The 19,231-nt window shown below is 41.7% G+C and overlaps 2 protein-coding genes and 1 long non-coding RNA gene across 15 annotated transcripts in view; 1 reads left to right on the top strand and 2 right to left on the bottom strand.

Moving 5' to 3' along the window:
- The window catches only part of kif21a (kinesin family member 21A), a 38,061-nt gene extending 30,831 nt beyond the window's left edge, over positions 1 to 7,230 (bottom strand). For 4 of the 9 annotated variants that reach the window (XR_012953422.1, XM_076089608.1, XM_076089607.1 and 1 more), the window contains exon 1: positions 6,901 to 7,230. Coding sequence is in view for 8 of the 9 variants with exons in the window: in XM_076089608.1 (XP_075945723.1) it covers positions 6,901 to 6,944 (44 nt within the window). In the remaining variant the exon portion in view is untranslated. The remainder of the gene's footprint in view (positions 1 to 6,900) is intronic. The other 5 variants (XM_076089604.1, XM_076089603.1, XM_076089602.1 and 2 more) reach the window with 3 other exon arrangements.
- On the top strand, positions 6,769 to 10,875 carry LOC142947786 (uncharacterized). The gene is made up of 2 exons (XR_012953424.1): positions 6,769 to 7,218; positions 8,436 to 10,875. It is a non-coding gene; the product is annotated as an uncharacterized LOC142947786 (long non-coding RNA).
- Positions 10,871 to 18,853, bottom strand: LOC142947785 (proton myo-inositol cotransporter-like). Of its 5 annotated transcripts, XR_012953423.1 has the most exons (12): positions 18,710 to 18,853; positions 17,408 to 17,871; positions 16,694 to 16,853; positions 15,766 to 15,974; positions 15,568 to 15,676; positions 15,294 to 15,457; positions 14,858 to 14,972; positions 14,185 to 14,310; positions 13,825 to 13,943; positions 12,900 to 13,052; positions 11,616 to 12,610; positions 10,871 to 11,525 (listed from the first exon to the last, which is right to left on the bottom strand). XR_012953423.1 is itself a non-coding variant. In XM_076089613.1 (11 exons), exons 2-11 carry the CDS (start codon positions 17,832 to 17,834, stop codon positions 12,387 to 12,389), a joined length of 1,806 nt encoding a protein of 601 aa, XP_075945728.1. In that variant the 5' UTR covers positions 17,835 to 17,868; positions 18,710 to 18,853; the 3' UTR covers positions 10,871 to 12,386. The 5 variants fall into 5 exon arrangements, 4 of the variants coding, with proteins under 4 accessions (XP_075945728.1, XP_075945726.1, XP_075945730.1 ...); XM_076089613.1 differs by having other exon boundaries at positions 10,871 to 12,610; positions 17,408 to 17,868; XM_076089611.1 differs by having other exon boundaries at positions 10,871 to 12,610.
- Positions 18,854 to 19,231: the final 378 nt, after the last annotated feature.

A 19,231-nucleotide genomic window follows, 5' to 3' on the forward strand; every position in this document is an offset into this window, starting at 1 on the left:
CTGTTAATTGGACTTCACATTGGACAGTGAGTAGAGCCGGTATATCTTCACATCCAACTGTGAATTAAGGGTTTTATTTTAACCAAACCAGAGTTGGTGAATGTTGGAAAGACTGGTGAGTTTTATTGTTTGTTTCTGTCGCATTTGAGTCAACGGTGTCTATCTCCCAACTGAAGCTAGGGTGGGAACACAATACCTGCCCGAATAGATCGGCCGGTTACTAAACATATCACTCAACTCTAATACAACCGCCATTAGGCCAATTGTTGATAAACTGGCTTAAGGATGCATCATCTCAATCAGGCCAGATATCACCTCTAATATCACATTTAATGCTCCGTCTCCGTTCGCTGCAGCCTCCTCACATAAATAACAAGGTGGCAGCTCACTATGCAAACAGAGCTATTCCTGACGTTCTGCTGGCAGTTTGATGATGGAAGTTAAGTTACATCCACATCCTATTTGTGACACCGGATCCACATTTAGACCCTCGGTCGTTTTCAGCCGAGCCCCTTAACTGGACAGATCTGTATGGGGAGGAGAACGCCGAGTTGTGTTGGAGTGAAAACCGGAGGAAGAATAATGACAACGAAAAAGTTGAGCATGAGGCAGACAAAAGGCAGCAGTGCAGAGAACAACATATTTGCATGGGTGTGGTGTACACGGAAGCTTCTCTATAATTACATCCAATTTATTCCTGCAATGACCAGCTCGTTTCCTAAGTAGTCCACTCTGACGGGGGAGGAGAGGGAATCCATTCCTTGTCATGAACGTGTCCACATGTGGTGCGTGCGGGTCTGCATCGCTGCAGATGCGTCTGGCAGAAATGCGCCGACTCCTTAAGAGGCTGCGATATAGATAACTGAGGTCTCGCTGCGGCCGGTCGACGGTCTATTTTTGGGCCAAGTTGAGTTTAAGTGTAGGCTATGCTTAGCGTCCGCTTGGAATGGAAAAGCCCGCTGTCTAGAAAAGAGGGTCATGGCGGCCAAACACTGGAAATGTATCTGGGTTTCACTCAAATTACCGCATCACAGTCTGACAAAAGTCAGTAACTGAAAATAATTTGAATATGTGATCATTGAGTCATGCAGCAGGGACTCTGTACTAAAAGTATGTAGTCTTACTTCCTTGTCGGGCTACAAGTATGATTCATTTCCTTATTAAAAGTTTCCCCACAAGATGTCTTCAAACTAGTTTGTTTGTCTAACAGTCTTAACGCCAAATGGTCTTCAATTTAAAAATATTTAAAACAGAAACAAGTAGCAAAGCATCACATTTGTGAAGCTGGAGCCAGAAAACACTCAAGAATCTTTAATTGCTAACTTATTCTGATGATTGACTAATCACCTCACTATATAATTAATCATTTACCTCATTGCATTAAGTAGAAATGATGATAGATATTCACTGGTAACAGCTTCTCAAATGGGAAAATGTGCTGTTTTTTTTTATCATTTTAAATTGGATATCTTTATGTTTGACAGTTGTAAAAGGACATTTGTCTCCATTTTATAATAAACAAGGACTATGTTTACTGCTGAAGTTCATAAGCATATCAGCTGATGGCTTGATTACAGGATGAAGAGAGCACCTGTAATATCAATACAATGACATTATAATGTCCGTCAGTCTGAGTGCACTCTTTATAGTGCCATAAAAACAAAGTGATGTACGGTCAGTTTATCTTTCTCTTTAATGAGCCGAGTCTATTCAGAGCTCCAGCTCCTTCAACTAGTGCTGCAGGCAAAGTAGGTGTTATTCATAGCTTCCGTCTGGGTAACTTGGCTAACACGTTAACACTTTGGCTAACACGGGAGATGTGGACCGCCTCTCTCCTGACTTGAAAGACAAGCAACATGTGGAGTAGTACGGCTCCATGCGAGCTCCACCTCGGGCTGTTTCTCCAACAAAAGAATGTGGATCGCAGCACGAGGATGCAGACAACACAAGTCACGGACAAAGAATAAGCCAGACTCCAGAGGAAAATCCATAATTATTGAATATAGTCACGTTACACCCGAAGCAGCATTTTCCATGATGAATCTCATTATGCAGTTTGGACTGGCGACATTTAACCATACAACAGTAAAATGTTTAGAAGAACTGTATCATTCTGTCTCCACGCTTTGAGGAATCTCTTTTTACCACCTGCAGTTTAGGGCTGCAAGTTTATGTTCATTATCAATTCATCCAGGGCTCCAGACTGCAACCATGTCAGGCTGCTCTCATCCACCATTCACAGCAATACCTATGAAAAAGAATGCAGCGTAATTCATAGAAATGCCACGAAACTGCCAAATCATAGGAAAACGAGCAAAGAATAAGGAGCAACTTCTCGTAGGATATCATACAAAAAGTTGCACGAGGATACGTTGACCATTTAGTCGCCGCTTGCAACCACTTTAGGAGACAGTGCTCCTAAATTTTAGAACTCGGAGAACCAGTGCGACTTGCAGACATGCCCCCCAGTTGTTTCTTTAAGTCATCATCGTATATCATGGGAAGGTGGGAGTCAGTGTGTGTGTGTGTGTGTCCTGTCACCTGGGTGTGGGTTTGCAGTGACGCTAATTGCATTAATTAGTACTTGCAAAGTAGTGAGAGTGCACAGGAACCACAATGAATATCCATTCATTAATAGGCTACCAATTGACAGTTTGATCAGTTATTATAGCAGCTTTATAGAAGAAGTCCATAAGACTTGAGCCCACTATGAATTATTTGGTGTCTATGTTTGAAGAAAGCACTATTTCTCTTTAAGCAGAACTTCACTTTATAACTGTTCCTTTAAAATAAAGCACATTGTTATTTCAATCGCTCTGTAAATTGTCAGAAAACTGCTTGCTTTGCCTCATCTACAGAGACTCCATTTAAATATCGCACAGGACAAAGAAAAGCAGCAAATCCTCACATTTGAGAAGCTGAAACTCAGTAATGTTCTGGATTTGTGTCTTGAAAAACAACTTCAGCTATTAAATTATCAAAAGCATTTCTGATTAATTTAGGTTCCATCTGGTTCCATCATCATTCCACTTCCAAAACCATCACACGGTTCAATACATATTCACCTGCAAATTTACAATTTACTGTAATGCAGAAAATGCGTTTTTTTTAAATATCATCATATTCAGCAATTCTGGGATGGACCCCTCTGAGTTCTATGCAGTAATATACTGTACGTATATCATTCAGCTCAGACTGAATGAGGCTTTATGAAACACTTACTGTGTGTATCGTGTTTCATATGAACCGGCAGAATACACATTGCCCTCTTTTTACCATCAGCAGGTGTTTAAAGCTTAAAGAAGTAGAACTGTAACACGACACAAGGGTGTGAATTCTACACTGGACTTATAGTTACAACAATGTGAGGAACAGCTAGAGACCATCACACACACACACACACACACACACACACACACACTCTCTCTCTAACTCCCCACAGACTGGCTTGGCTCAGTGGATGTGAACAAAGCTGGAGGTCTGGAGAGGCTTTGGACCCGTCGGGGTCTTTTGTGTTTGCATGGTGATGCCATGGGTAACGAAAACACGTATCCGAGCTCCCACTGGTCCTCCGCCAGTCCTGGTCCTGCCCCTTGTTGCTCGGAATCTCAGCTCACACAAGCATCCGACTCTTACGCTCCGTCAGGATTTAGCTGGTTATTTTCCCACAAAAACCACGTCTGTTTGCTTTAAATTTAAGACTCAACGCATGTAGTGTTTGAGGAGACCTGTTCCTTTCCCCGTGTTTTAACGATCATTCTGCACCCCACTTGTCTTCAGTCGAGAGGCCCCTCTCCTCTGTTTGCGCTGTAAACCCCCACAGCTATTGTCAGCTGTTGTCTCTTGTCACCCCCCCCCCCCCCCCCCCACCCATCCTCACTGCAGGTCATCAAGTAATAGCAGATATCGGCTCTAATCGTGCAGCTCATTTTAACAAGCTTTTCCTACCACAGTTAACCCCGTCTCCACGTCTCCATACTACAACCTGAGGATTAAGACTGAGCCACTTATACCAGTTGCCGCATGCCTCCGTGTCATTACATTAAAGTAGGCCTGTGACCTAAGCCTTAAGAGGTTTAGAGACCCATTTCATTTCATTATCATCATTGTGACGGCCTTCAGCTGAGCATCGAAATCAAGTCCTCACACGGGGGGAGAAGAATAAAAGGTAAGAGACCTGATGCGATGTGATTTTCCAATACACTTCATGTTATTGAGCAGCTAATGAGCTTGGCAGCGGCAGCCAACACTGAGTTGTTACAGCAGATATAAACAGGCTCCCTCTCGCTTTGATCCGCACGGCTCGTCCGTCACCACCTTGTCAACAAATGACGGCTGCTTTATGTTGGTGCTACTGCAGAAATACGCCCCAGCAGGCAGGTTCAACAAGTCCTCACTTTCCACCTGAGCCCTTCCCCTCAATGCACACCAACCCATTTAAGACCAACTGTGACGTCTCGCGCTGTGCAAACACGTCCACTACGGTACGATCTATAAGCAGCCGCGCTGTGTTCCAGCGCTCGCCCCTCTCCGTGCATGGCTAAACACATACTGTGGACGCAAATACGACACTGAAGAGCAAATGTTTTGAGCTTGGAGCTCCTTTGTGGGAGTCTGAAAGAACAGGACGGCCTCTGTTGAGATAAGCTTGGGTCTTAAACCGATTGACCGACCTCCAAGTGGACCCCCTCGCTCCATTAACGACCCTGCTTAGGGCGCTACGCAATCTGGGATCAAGACTTATGGTTTAAGGTTCACATTGAAAAATCGCCGGACTCCAAGATAAGCTCGACATTCTTCCCATTACATGAACGTTTTCAGGTATTTTGTTGACACACACACACTTACTCCTGCGTAGCGAGGAGTGAGCATACCCAAATATGTTGGGTTTATAAGCAGCGGAGCGGATTGAACCGTCACGCCCTGTGTGAACTGGTTGAGCACGTGTACGGTGAGACTTGTCAACAGTCATCGTGACAAACTATTTTGCCAGTTTGGTAGCAGTTTAAAAACATGTCCCTGCAAACTCACTACTAGAGCTGGGTGTCAAAGAGGAGAAAAAAGCTGTGCAAACACCATTAAACTGAGTTTTACAGGCATCATTACATCCTGAAAGCCTCAGAATTGTAGATTATTAGTGGAGTCATGAAGCCTTTTAATGAGAAAGAAGAAGTGTTTTTATGAGAAATGTAGTGCGCTAAAATCAGGTCTGTAATTTAAGATTTCTGGAACCAGAACACAAAAACATCCACCTCTTACTGGATGGATGCTGTCCACATGTTCACTGCAATGTGCACGCTCATAGGAAAGACTCTTTTTAGAAAGTGAAAGTCTTTTTGAACACATATACTTATGCACAGTATTTTTTTGTTAGTGGCCATAATTCATTTAGCAATTTACCTTCACAGAAAGCATCCCGTCTCAGATTTAGGGTGAGGAACCAGCTTTTGTGTCAGTTATGTTGCTTCACAGACATGAAATCTGAGACATTAGAATGTGATAAACCAGCTCTATAGTCAGTTTTGAGGCCATAGCCATGCTATGTTGCCGAAACTGAAAATATGGTTGGCAGTTATACCTCAGCTCAATGCAACATAAAAGAATAAAAGCTTCATTACAGTCACCAAACAAAACTCTTTGTGGTTACTTTACAGAATTTGAATCTCGAATGTTATCAGTTAACATGTTCACCATTAATTTCCTGAAATACGAAACAGCAGTAGTGCAGCTGTTGTAATGTTCTTCACAGATCCCTCAAAATGAAACCAGCAGGTTCACTCCCTTTCAAAATGTAAAATGTAACCACCACATCAGCTGGAGATTGAGACAGAGGACAATGACAAAAGCAGCACGTGTGCACCTTCAGTAGTTGCCGTAGCTCAGTGCTAATGCTAGTTAATGGTGTGCTAACGTATTCTGCTAATGATAGCTGCACAGGTTTTTAACGTAGGTGGGAAAATGGGAAATCAGGAAGCTCTGGACAAACATGCTCCACACACACGATGATGATGATGATGATGATGATGATGATGATGATGATGAAGCTCTTTTATGAACAAGTGCATGTGAGGGTGATCATTAAAGACACAAAAGGGGCAAATCCAGGCATGGACAGGCTGGGAAAAAAACAGATACAGATGAAAGAGACGAGGATGAATTTAAAAACACAGCCATTATTTATCATTTCATAATGGTCTCTGGATGGCCTTGAGTGAGGGAGACAGGGGGGGGAGAGAGAGACAGAGGGGGAGAATGGTTTCCCATCATACCACTGTCACTGTGCCACCTCACCAGCTGGGTTGGGAGCGGCCTACTTCATCACAATGGCACATTAAGTGGATGCACTTGAGAGGAAAAGAAGCCTCTTCAAGCAAACAGGTCTGAATAGATAGTCACAGGCGTGGATCAGTAGAGCTATAATCTAAACAAAGAGCAAAGACTCAGTGTCCTTTCCTTGAAAGCTGGCTGTCAGTTAAAGCTCTTCTTTCATCGATTAACTGTCTGTCTGCAGGAGGCTTTGAGGAGAGACACAGCCCGTCTCTCCCTCTGATAGCTCAGCCCTAATAGATGATATCATCCCTCCTCGTGCATGCACACAGTGTGCTAGAGATGGACCCGTGTGTGTGTGTAGCTGTGCAATGGGTGTGAAAGCACACTGTGGCCAATCCAAAAATCTGTCATAAGAAGCTAGTAGAAAGCAATCAAGAGGTGCCCGGCTGGACCTGGGTCACGAGATAGCGCGTGTATGTGTGTGCGCGCGCAGATGCTGCCGTCGACGTGCAGGTGTTTGCAAGGCCTGCGGCACCGACTGACAGGTGGCACCGGGCGCAATTAAAGCCCCCTGCTACGCATGTAGCCCTCCTGATGGAAACATGGAGAGAGAAATGGTTGGTGACTTACCTCAGCGCCACACGGACTGAGCTTTCATCCTGCCCTGAAGTCATGACTCCTTGTTACACGATAGTCGACGGGAAAAGAGAACAAAAACAAACTGTTCTGCTTTGGGCAGAAGAGCGAGAGAAGAGAAAACGAGTGCGCACTCTCGAGCAAACGGAGCGGCTCACTTCGACTTCAGCGCCGCCATTTCTTAAACAAACACCAACAATTATCTTAACGGCGTGTTTAACCGTGATATATCAGCGGTGTGGTCTACGTGCGCCGCATCGCGGATGCTCCAGCTGGAGCCCACATGCAGACTGACGCCGCTGTAGCTGCTAGGTGAGCCACTGCACGTGCACACGCACGCTGGCGTGCATATAGAACGCACACACACACAAACACATGCACGCGGTCACTCACGCGCCGCCGTGCTTCGCAACAAGTTTGACGCACCGGGGAGGGAGCCGCAATGCGTCGGCAAGCCACGCCCTCTCCGGGGCTGCGAGATCACGTCATGACAAGGGTGTGAAACACATGTAGAAAAGTCAGAAATAAAAGTTTAATTTTGTTAAGATTTCAAAAGAAAAAAATATGTGTATATATAATATATATGAACAGTTAATTGTTCACTTTATAAATTCCCTCAAAAGAAAAAAAAGAATTGATTAATAATTGTTTAAATTCAAATTAAAGTGTCTAAAACACCTGTAGACATACTGCCAAATGCAACATCAAGTTTTGTTTAATTTCTATTTATTTGTTTTACGTTTTTTATTTTAATTTAGTATGATTCTCATTTTTTGTATTTTCCTTTATTATGGTATTGACATGTGATCAAGCTGTGATGTCAGATTTAATTTTTCCTACTTTAAGGTATATTTAAAAATAAATGTGCCAACAAAATATTTCTAACAATTTGTTTTTTGTTAATCTAACATAATTAAAGGTTGTGGTGTTTTAAGTTTTGTTTTTATGAATTAACTAGTCTTATTTGTTTAAACATGGCATAAAGACACACAAACACATACTGACAAAAATTAAGAAAAACAATGAATTTATGAATTGGTTACTCGCACTGAGTAACCAAACGAGAATAAGAAAACATATCAAAATGTATGCAAAGTTACATTTATTAAGCCAGGTTATTATTATATATTTAGTATGTTTATACATTAAATACTAAGTGTGATCATCAGACATCTCAGGACTGATTAGTGATCAGTGAACATACTTTTCTTTCTTCCTTCTAAATCAGTAGACTACTCATGCCCTGTGGAATCTGTTTATTTATTATTCATTTATTATTATTTAAGTCATTATTAAAGTCATTATTTGTGATTATGCATTGAAAAAAAAGGGTATTTCTTCTCCATGAATCTTCATTATATTACAGTATGAAATAGGCAGATATAGAGAGATGTTTATAATGAGTCTGTGTATTAAACCCACATGAAACATGAAACAGTGCTTTGTAATCTACATGCTGGTGAAAGACTTACCTGCAGGTTAGTGCAGTCTGAAGTAACAGTCTGTATTCACTTCTGACTCACTTAAAGGAACTTTTAGTGCCACCCTGAGGACCTGAACCATCATGGTACCATGTGAGGCCCGAGCAGAGATCTGAAGACGATTAAGTGACGGGACAGTAACTACGTCAAGGACATAAAGGATTTCTTACGTGCTGACACAGAATGTCTTTGTGATCACAGACAGGAATTAAAGGGCGCATTAAAGGCAAGGCAAGTTTGTAGCACATTTCAACAACAAGGCAAACAAACTAGACTTATTTGTTTAATAAACATGACATAAAGACACACAAACACATACTGACAAAAATTAAGAAAGATAAATTAGGCCAACTAGCACTGAGTAGCCAAAGGAGAGTAAGAAAACATATTATCAAAATGTACTGTGCTGTGATATAGCTAAAATTATCTGTATTTTACACTCAATCTAACCTGAACATATTGTCACACCTACCAGGATGGAACTGTAAGCAACAATCTAAAATAGATGACTTTTCTTTTTTAAATATACTGGTCAAGGACTTAGAAATATAGTCAAATAAAAGCAATTTGACTTTTATATATAGATAGATACTGTGATATTTATACCTCCACAACATATTTATGTGAGCTCACAATTATCTCTTTGAGTACATCATGTGCTATTTACATCACATATCTTCATCATGTAGTTGTGTTTACATGTTTAAAACACGTAAAATATTGCTTACAAACAAGAAAAATAACTAAGCCACAGCACGCCAGGGTTACATATTAAACGTTTGGTTTGTGTGTGAAAGCCTCCGGCACTCCACCCGTCCACTTCTTGCTGGGCAGTAACACCATAAACACAAGGAGTCCCGTTACAAGCCTATCACGTTACCGTTACCGGGGGAAGACACGGAGAAACAGCAGGCTCACTGGTGACTGAACACGTGTCAGTGCATATTATAGTGAAGCCAAGCACTGCATGCTGACACTTGAAATCAGTTTGAAAACAAAATTTGTTTAACAGAGTTTAACCCAAATAATGACTGTTTACAAAGTCTCCATGTGGTCAGAAACACAACCCCAGTGTGAGCTATTTATCAGCTTGTTACTCGATAACGTGTTGAAGGTGTTGGCCCAGGTCAAGTCATACAAACACTCATATGGTTTGTCTAATTAGTGGGCCGAGTTCATTGTCTGGAACCTTAAAATAACATTTAAAGGGCCGGTTCACCCAAATTATTTACAAGAAAATGTAATTAAACTCTGTTGGTATCTTGCCATGCACATAGTTTTGCTTCCGAGATTCCTCCACGGTTCAATGGAGAAAATAGCCGACATAGTAGAAGTAGGCTCCACAAGATAAACAGCACTTCGTTACAAAAACGAGAGTAAATGTTATAACTTCCACCCCTGGGAACCTGGGACCTTGCAGGGATTCTGGGAACAACTGAAGGTGGAGTGCCGGACGCAGAGAAAGCAGTTGTGGAATATTTGAAGGAGATATGAATATATCAAAGAATATTGTGTTCGCTTGTTTTGTTCTTTCATTATTAATACCATCATTTAATATGTTATTCAGTGATATAAAGTGATCCAGGGACTAAATATCATACACTTACTCTGTAGTAGATACTGAACTACTTCACCCTTATTCACCCGCCCGCGCTCTCAGGTCTAACATGTTACCTAGCTAGCTAGCAAGCCAAGTTAACGGTAGTGTTGGTGATGTACATTGAGCGAGATGAGAGATTTAGTTCACTGAGCGGTTTCACACAAAACTAAACGATACCACTACAAATCTATGACAAACTGCGACTCTCTTGACATGTAAAATTATCTTTAAAATTGACAAATTGTACATTTACGATACATATTTTTTCCCCGAGTTAAGGTCCCATGGGAGACAGCGGAAAGGGGAGAACTTTGCCTTCCTATATGACAGAGCTGATGACAGCTAGCTACGGTAGCTTAGGAAATGGTGATATTGGGGCAATGAATTTGATTCATTTATAACGTTAGCTAGCAAACTATCCAGCTGCTGAATGAGCTGAGCTGTGTAATGCTACACAGCGGTTTCCGTTAAAGTAAAAACTATACACTATGGGGAGAAGCGAAGATGGGGGTTTGATTAGACGTCAACGTTCTTTTATTTCATGACTTAGATTAGTCCCAAACGGTCGATATCAATGACAATATTAGCATTAATGTGTTTCATCACAGTACAGGCCCATAACTTAGTTTATAGCTTAGAAAACAAGTTTAAGTGTGCTCTTTAAATTTAAATGTTGTGTTCAGGTGGTAGCAGAAATCTCAGAGATCGGTATCTCAAAACTAAGGCAAAAGAAAAAATTTTTTTATTTATTTACGGCTAAAACTTGATTACTCTGAAATGTCCTTTTGAGTCAATACACACACTCATATACAGCACATCTACCCACACCTTAATGTTAACAGTGTGTCAAATGGTGACGTTTTGCATAATAAATACTGTCACAATGTATGTATGTGTATTTATTTCCAAAGATCACATTGATGAACAAAACAAAATTACAGACGAGGAATGTAACTGTACAGTACATACAGCATGAACGTTTCTTATACACAAAATTTTAATCACCACACCTCGTTATTATTAAGTTAAACAGATTTATTGGTTTTCCTTCTCAACACAAACATCCCTGCCCTCCACCTGTTGTACAAAATACTTTTTCCCTTTTTAATTTCTCCCACATGCTGGTAATTAATAAGATTCACATGAATAGTAGTCAGGTGATCTCACTGCTATCATAACAAATATGACAAAGGATTATGGATCAGTAACCACAAAATGATGTACTTAGAAATATTGGACATTTTCTGTTCCCATATGAAGGTCTTTGTGCCATTTCCAAATGTTTCACTCATCAGAATCAGTTTAAACATCTCCAGATGTCTGTAGATTACTAGAAACATTACTAGTTCTTGAGTGCAACATTTTTAAAAACACAGATGCACTTTAACAAAATCAAGACTGTACCTAAAAACGTTTAATAAGGAATCTCATCCATTTTTATATTTTTTAAAATGCAAATTGGCATATATCAAAGTGTCTCTGTGCAAACAGGATGCTGTGAACAAAGCTGCTCTGTATAATGTGGTTCATTATCTGAGCTGTGAAAAAAAAAAGAGATTGAACATTAAAAAAAGGCATATTAAGCATAGCAGGGAAAGGTATTAGTAGCAGATGGATGCAGTACTTACAGTTATATAGGCTATGGCGCTGTCTGACTCCACCACTCCGTAGTTTGCCGGGCTGACGTCTGCACCTTGCTAGAATTTTTAATAGATTTGAGCAACCCGTTTTAGCAAGCGCACATAAAAAAATATTTTTAAAAAAGACAAAAAAGCCACATTTTTTGTTTAAAAAAAAAAGTGCAATCCCTTCCACTGTGCAAACAGCAATAACCCACGATCAACAGTTGAGTTTTACACCAGCACACATTAAAAGATTAAACCCATGTTAGCGGGAGTAATGTGTTTAGGAAGAGTTCTACTCAACGTACAGATAAGGCAGACATCAATGATAGTGTTTGTCTCTTATTCGCCACCTTGTGGATGCGATACCTTCACAAATTCAAAACCACAGATCATCGAGGCTACAATACAAACACATTCTCGCTGGTTAACACATTTTGAAGTCCGAAATCACTCACAAAAGACGGATGCTCGGACTTGAAGTCATGCAAAGAGCTCTTTACTGGAAATCTAAAATACTACCAGCTGGGAAAACAAAAGCCATTTCCCAAAGTTCATGTCCTTAAAATACAGATGATCAGTGTGTTAATCGAGGACTTTTCCATAAGAGTGCCATAGTCTGTAACCAACTCCCAGGTGAGACAAAGATGATGAGCAAGGGGAGAGTCATAGCCAATCACCGGAGAGCTCAGGCAGCCCCCTAAAGACACCACGGTTACCTTTTCCTCCCCGCATCAGGAAGCCGAGGCACCAAGAGGAAAGAGAGAAAAGAAATCTTTAATCTACATCTGAGGCGTCGTTGTCAGAGGGGAGGTAGTTGCTGCCGTTTACCCGGGTGTATTGGACCTGGTTGCGAGTAGATGAGGAGGCTCCACAGGAGCAGAGCGGACCGGTGAACAGGTTCTCCACGTCCTCCAGCTGCAGGCCCTGGGTCTCAGGGAGGCAGCCCAGGACGAAGAGGAGCCCCAACGCCACCAGGCCCGAGTACATGAAGAACGCTCCTGGAGGAGAGATTGAAGCTTTGTTTATGTTTGCCCGAGTTTTACCGGCAAAACGCCAAAAACAAACCCCTCACAATGCCCCGGAGGAATTGTGATCAACTTTAAACTCATGTTCATGGACTACTTTATTGCCTTCATACAAATCCTGTAAAGAAAGAAAATATCTCATTGCAGTCCAAGAAGAACCCTGTCAATTATAATGAGATTTAAAGCCAAATGGCAGACAATGATCTACCATTATATTCGTACAATCACGATCAATATCATGACGATATAACAGTGTATTTACCGTAATACGTCAGATACTGAGCGACGTGGAGGAAGGTCAGGGACACCAGGACGTTGAAGATCCAGTTGACCCCGGCTGAACAGGCATTGCCAGTGCTGCGGGCCCAAAGCGGGTAGATCTCAGAGTTCACCGTCCACGGCATGGTACCCATACCTAACACACAGAGACGTTCTCATCACCAGGACCGGATGCACCACATGGAGGGTTTACTACTTTAGCTTTTGGTCGCTGGAAACAAATTTTTCATCACTTTATATTCTGAGTAATAAAGAGACTATGCAGTTATATGTCAGCTTAATAATGAAAATGTGACATGTTGCTTTATAAATTTCCATTTTTGTTTTCAAGTTCATCTGGTTCTTTCACTTGAATAAATTTGCACATTTGTTTGTGATGTTGACGGGTTCCTCGAAGTTTTTACCCCAAAATCAAACAACCTTATTTGCTACGACATTGTCTCTAAAACAGACAGACTAACAGCAAAATTTAAAAACCACAACAAATGTATTTTTAAAATATGTATTTTGTGGTGCATGTTTTGCGGTTTGCTGTCGCTACTTCTAAATGTTAAAAAGCGGTTGCCGCTGTCAGCAACAAAAGGCCAAGAATTGGTTGCCAATCTCTCAAAAAGGTTGCCTTTTGCCATGTTTAGGGTGCAGTATTAAAAAGCATTGCCTCTATCTGGCAACTGTTTCCTGTATCAGCCAAAAGGGCTTGTGTCACGCTCGGTGAAAGTTGTGAGATATTTCTGTGGTTGTCTTGAGTTAAAAACATGGTGCATAAATTTAATTTCTTTCTTTCTTTCTTTTTTTTGGGGGGGGGGGGGAATATGTAAACTAGCTCAGAACAATCAGAGATGTTTCATATGTCATAGAAAGATTCAAAGGAGACAGCTGGATACGAGATGAGAGAAGTGGTTTCAGACCCGGAGCGAAGAAGGCGAGGTAGAGGATGAGGCCCATCAGGACGAGCCAGGAGTACGATGTCGGACAGTAGTTGTAGGCCCACATCGGGCTCTTAGTTTCCTCCGTCTGGTTGAAACACCTGGATGAAAGAAAACATTGCAAGAAACTGAAACCAGCATTTGCATGTCTTTGCTTCTAATAAATGCTACTTTTGCTACCATTTCATGTGTGAAGCAATCTAAGCGCAGATCACAGGTGCTTTTACTGTGGGTATATTTTAAAGACACATTTTAAACATATGATGACCACACGGGTGTCTCACATCCACACAGAAAAACAAAACAAAACAAAAAAAAAAAAAAAAAAATCGGCCTCCTGACCTTCCCCAGGCGGCGTGATCTGTGGACGCTTGACTGACGGGAACGCAGGAGGAGTCGAACACTCTGCTGCTGTTTTCACGATAACAGAATCCACAGTCTGGATCCAACATGCAGAACTCACAGGACCTGGAGGACAGAGCCGAATGTAAGGAACCTCTGAGACAACACGGAGCAACGGACGAGCACACAAAAACCACTCTGCCAGCAGCGATGACTTCACTAGTGATGAGATAGTGAAGCTTTAACAACGTCCACAGACGCAGGAAGAACAGAAGGATCTTTGGTCGAATCATCACAGAAATGAACACAAAGTTCACCTCCAGGAGTCAAATTTAGCTAAATATAAGTGCCGTATATGCGTATTAATCTTATCGATGGCTCCAAAGGATTTTTGGATATTTCAATATTTGTGAAACAGAAACAGGACTCATGAAGAGATGGAAATATACTTTTTTTTTTTTTTTTACACTCCCACTGGAGATTTTATAGTCCGTACAGGAACTCTTTAGAAAAAGTGTTTAAACCTACTTTTCTTCAAGAGATAAATATTTAACAATCAAATCAAAAGGATATTGGACTGGCAATATTTGCCTACACATCGCAGTTGTCAATAAGAAAAACTACAAACTAACGTCTCAGAATTAGAGGTAATGATTAAAACGTGTTTTCTTACCCGTATAGTCGGCAGGTTGAGTTTTGAGCGTCGAACGGGTGGAGGGTGGTGGGCGGAGAAAACTGGGCCGAGAGCAAGAACCCGACGGCCAAAACGGTCAGACTCAGACCGGTACCTGCATCAGAAAAAAACATTAAATAAAGCTCTGAGAAAGAATAAATCATGAATAAAGAAATAAATCCTGCAAGAGACTTCAGCACAAGACTACAACTAAAACCTAGAGAAAGATAACTAAATGCTAAATATCAGTAACTAAATGCTAAATATAACTAGCTAAATATCAAATTACTGCCAGCTAGAATTGTTCCGTTTCAAAATGATTCTATTCCGTTGTGATTGATACACTACTTGTGTTTTATTCGACGAATCACTGGGTAATAAACTATTCTGAAATTTAAATAAATCAACTAATTACTGTAGAACTGAAGACACAAACCTAAGAGACTGCCCAGGGTCAGCTTCCTGCGGCCCACGCGCTCCACCAGCCAGACTCCAACCAGGGTGAACACAAAGTTGGTGGCAGAAGTTGCAGCAGTCAACCAGATCGCCCGTTTAACATCCCGCACCCCAGCCATCTGCAGAATGGTTGCACTGTAGTACCTGGATATGAGTTAAAAAAGAAGCTGTTACATTGGTGGCTGATGTGATCAGGCAGAAGGGAGATCGTCATCATTATGCGTGAGCCGATACAAGACGAGGAGACGACCTACATGACGGTGTTTATCCCAGCCAGCTGCTGAAACATCTGGAGGCCGCAGCCAACGATGAGAGCCCTTCGAGTCGGACCGTGGTTAAAGATCCGCAAAATAACAAGGCCTCCTAAAGAGCAAACAGACAAAAAAAAAAAAATCTATAAAGGAATATTGAATCAATGTGCCTTTTATTTCTTTTTTACAGATCTCTTTCACCTCCACCCGGCTCTTTCTCCTCTTCCTCGATGCAGGTTCTGATGGAGTCGTACTCCTCGTCAACATTCCGGCCTCCTCTGATCCGGCTGAGAGCTTGGCGGGCCTCTTGGCTCCGGCCCTTTAAGAGAAGCCAACGGGGGCTCTCCGGCAGGAAGAGGAAGCCCACGAACTGCAGCACTGCCGGGACAACGGACAAACCCAGCATGTACCTACAGTATGGGGGAGAACGAGATGTTAGTGGTGCTAAACAAATAATCTCAAGTCTGGGTCTGAAGACTCAATGTCAAGCTGCTTCATCATTGTATAAACCTCAATCATGAATAGAGGCAGCAAAGACACACAGATGTGTTCAGAGCACAAATATTCATTGAAGTTTTTTAGGTTCACAGTTGCCTTTTTAAAGCCCAGTCCATGTATGATCCTCTGTTCGCTCCGCCTGGGTACTGTACTGGGTAAAACTTTGATAGCTATGAAGAGGTCATCAGCCAAAATTACTTTTTTGGGGGGATTTAAAGAAGTGTGACCAAGATATGTCATGATTGAAAATTAAACTAGTCAGTGCCCTCTGGTGGGCAAACTATGCAACTGAAGTCTTGATACCTGAAACGATTTATAGACATGTTTTATGTTATTCTATTCACTTGTTTTGTTGTATCTAAGTTTTTTTTATTTTATTCTGTTTCATTGCTTCTTTTAATCACTTATTTTATAGTATTTAGGTTGTATAACTGTATTCTATTTTACTGTTTCTTCATTAATCCAGTCTATACTTCACACTGTTTTACCACCATTACTGTTATAATAGCTTTAAATTATATTCTATTAATCAATCACAAAGACAGAGGTAGGGTAAACCAAACTAAAGCAGAGGTCTGACATGTAAAGCCACTAGCAGAGGAGACAGCGTGGCGGTAGAACCGATGCTCACCTCCAGCCGTCATGGCTCATGTAGCTGAAGGCTCCATCGATCACACTCGCAATGAACTGGCCGCCGGTGATGAAGAGGGAGTTGATGGTGACCAGCTGACCTCTCTTGTGAGGGGGGGAAACTTCAGCGATGTATACAGGAACTGTCATAGAGGCAATGCCTGATGGGAAAAAAACAAACAAGAAAAGGGTTTCGTTTTAACGAACGCAGCAACACTTTCCACACTTTATACTATCCTTTAAATGCAAATACAAGCAAACACTGGAAAAGCAGGTCAGGTGGGGTGAGGGGAGAAGTTGCTTGTGTACTTGTTGTTATTGAATATGCAGCATTTTAGCATCAAACATTCATACCAGTCGAAACGTTTGATTATTATGAGTGTGAAGGACTTCTCCATGGATTATTTGACTTATCTGTAAACCGCTGAAGAGAGACACTGTTGCTACATCAGTAGCAACAATTAAAGCACAAACATGGCTGTAGTGGGGACGGGCGGGTGGCAAACTTTGCAGAAGATTGTTCTCTGGTCTGTGTCTGACTTTTGCAGCCAAACCAAGAAGTAACAAGAGTATTTTTTTACAATGTACTACTGCTACTGGTCTGAATACTTCTTGTGAATGTGTGGAACTGTATCAATGTGAAACAAGGTGTTTCTAATCCCCTCACTTCACCTGGATAGATAAGACTTTATGGATCAAAATTACACAAACTCACCTATGCCCAAACCAACTGTGACTCTGCCCACGAGAAGAACCACCTTGTCCGGGGCTAAGCTCAAGATGACGCCCCCGACGGCGAAGATGAAGCTGGCCAACAGGATGCAGACCCTGCGCCCCAGCCACCCGTTCAAGGAGCCTCCGCTCAGGGCCGAGAGCGCCGCGGCCCCGACGGTGCTGGAGACCAGCAGCTCCTGCCACAGAGTGTTCAGGTTCATCTCCTCCTTCAGGAGCAGCATCGCCCCAGAGACCACCCCGGTGTCATACCCGAAGAGAAACCCCCCCAGGGCAGAGAAGAACGCCAACACATAGACGAACCCCGGCGTGGAGGCATCTTGGTCCGGGAGATCCCCACCAGCGGCAGATGGAGACCCAATGAGACTCTGCTCTCCATCATCCACTGCTTTCTGTCTCCGGCTGCCCATAGAGATCTTGTGCCTCAGACTGTCTTCATCGTGGCTGCTGGACGTAAGGAAGAGACCAGGAGTTCATTCAATAAAATAAAAAAACATCCTCAAAACGTAGCAGAGTTGAGGAAAAAGCGAGTTAATTATGCTGCATCATGTTCAATACCAGACGTCCCAATAATCACCAACTGACATTTGCTTCAGGTCCAGCTCGAGAGGAGAAACAGGGAAGAAGCTAGCACGTCGACATTTTAACGGCTAACAGTTAACGTTAAGTTACTTGCTAACGACATTTCCCCATAAGCTCCTGTGAGTCTCTGTTCTGTTATTACAGAAGATTTCAGTGTCGTGTCATGTTAAATGGCCTAAAACTGCCTTCAAACGACACTTTACCAGCGACAGTGCTACCGCTGTGATCCGTGGGCGGCCATGTTTAATGTTTACATCACGTGACTCACTCACGTGACTGCCCTCTCAGCATAAAAAGAACAAACTCCTCTAAAAACAACGACTTGTAATGTAAAAATTACCGCGATTATTCATAAATAACATTAATCATCTGCATTCCAAATCATTAATATGTATTTGGAAAGTATGTCTTTTGAATATCCAACTTATTACTTATTTAATTTAGGAATAAACTGACACTGTCTCAAGAACACAGCGCCAAACTAACAAACAAGCTCAAACCGCTGTCAGACATCCAATAAAAGCCCAAAATATTTGCACATAAACAGAATCGTTCGTCAAGGAACAGCTGACAGGTAGGCAAGAGCTACACTTAACTAGTCGGCAGATTAAATATAAAACGACAACATCACACATGTTAAAAAGTAAAATAAACAAATGTTATATGTGCAACATAAACTCAACAATACGTCTGAAGTGTGTACCTGTGAAAAGCTTATTCTGGAGCACCGCAGCAGGAGTTCTTGTTGTCCAATTCAACAACAGGGAAGTTGGCCCCGGATCACATGATGGGGTTGCAGGAAAGGAGGATCCTGAATGGGCGTGTTCGAACACGCCCATTTAATATAATATATATAAATACTGAATAGATAGCTCACCTGTTGCTCCTCACATCGATGACGACCTTCAGTATTGCTGGAAATAGATATTTAAAGCTAGTATGTACTGTCACAACTTATTTTCATAACAGCTGTTTCGCCTTTAAAGCCTGAACAATGACAATTTGGGTTTTATTTAGCAAGTTAAGGGCATAATTCACCTCTTATTTTTAATTATTAGATCAGGTCAGCTGTTTGTATTTTTGTTATTTTATTATAGGCAAATTATTAATTAATTTATGTTTGACTTTTATCCCCAAATAGAATTTTTTCAGTCAAGCCAATTCCAATTTTTGACAAATGCAAGAGGCCTTCATTACAGAGAAAATGTTAAGCAACAGCAAATAA

Source organism: Anarhichas minor, unplaced genomic scaffold (genome assembly GCF_050575085.1).
Source record: "Anarhichas minor isolate MPS153535 unplaced genomic scaffold, ASM5057508v1 ptg000011l, whole genome shotgun sequence".
Lineage (NCBI taxonomy): Eukaryota > Metazoa > Chordata > Actinopteri > Perciformes > Anarhichadidae > Anarhichas > Anarhichas minor.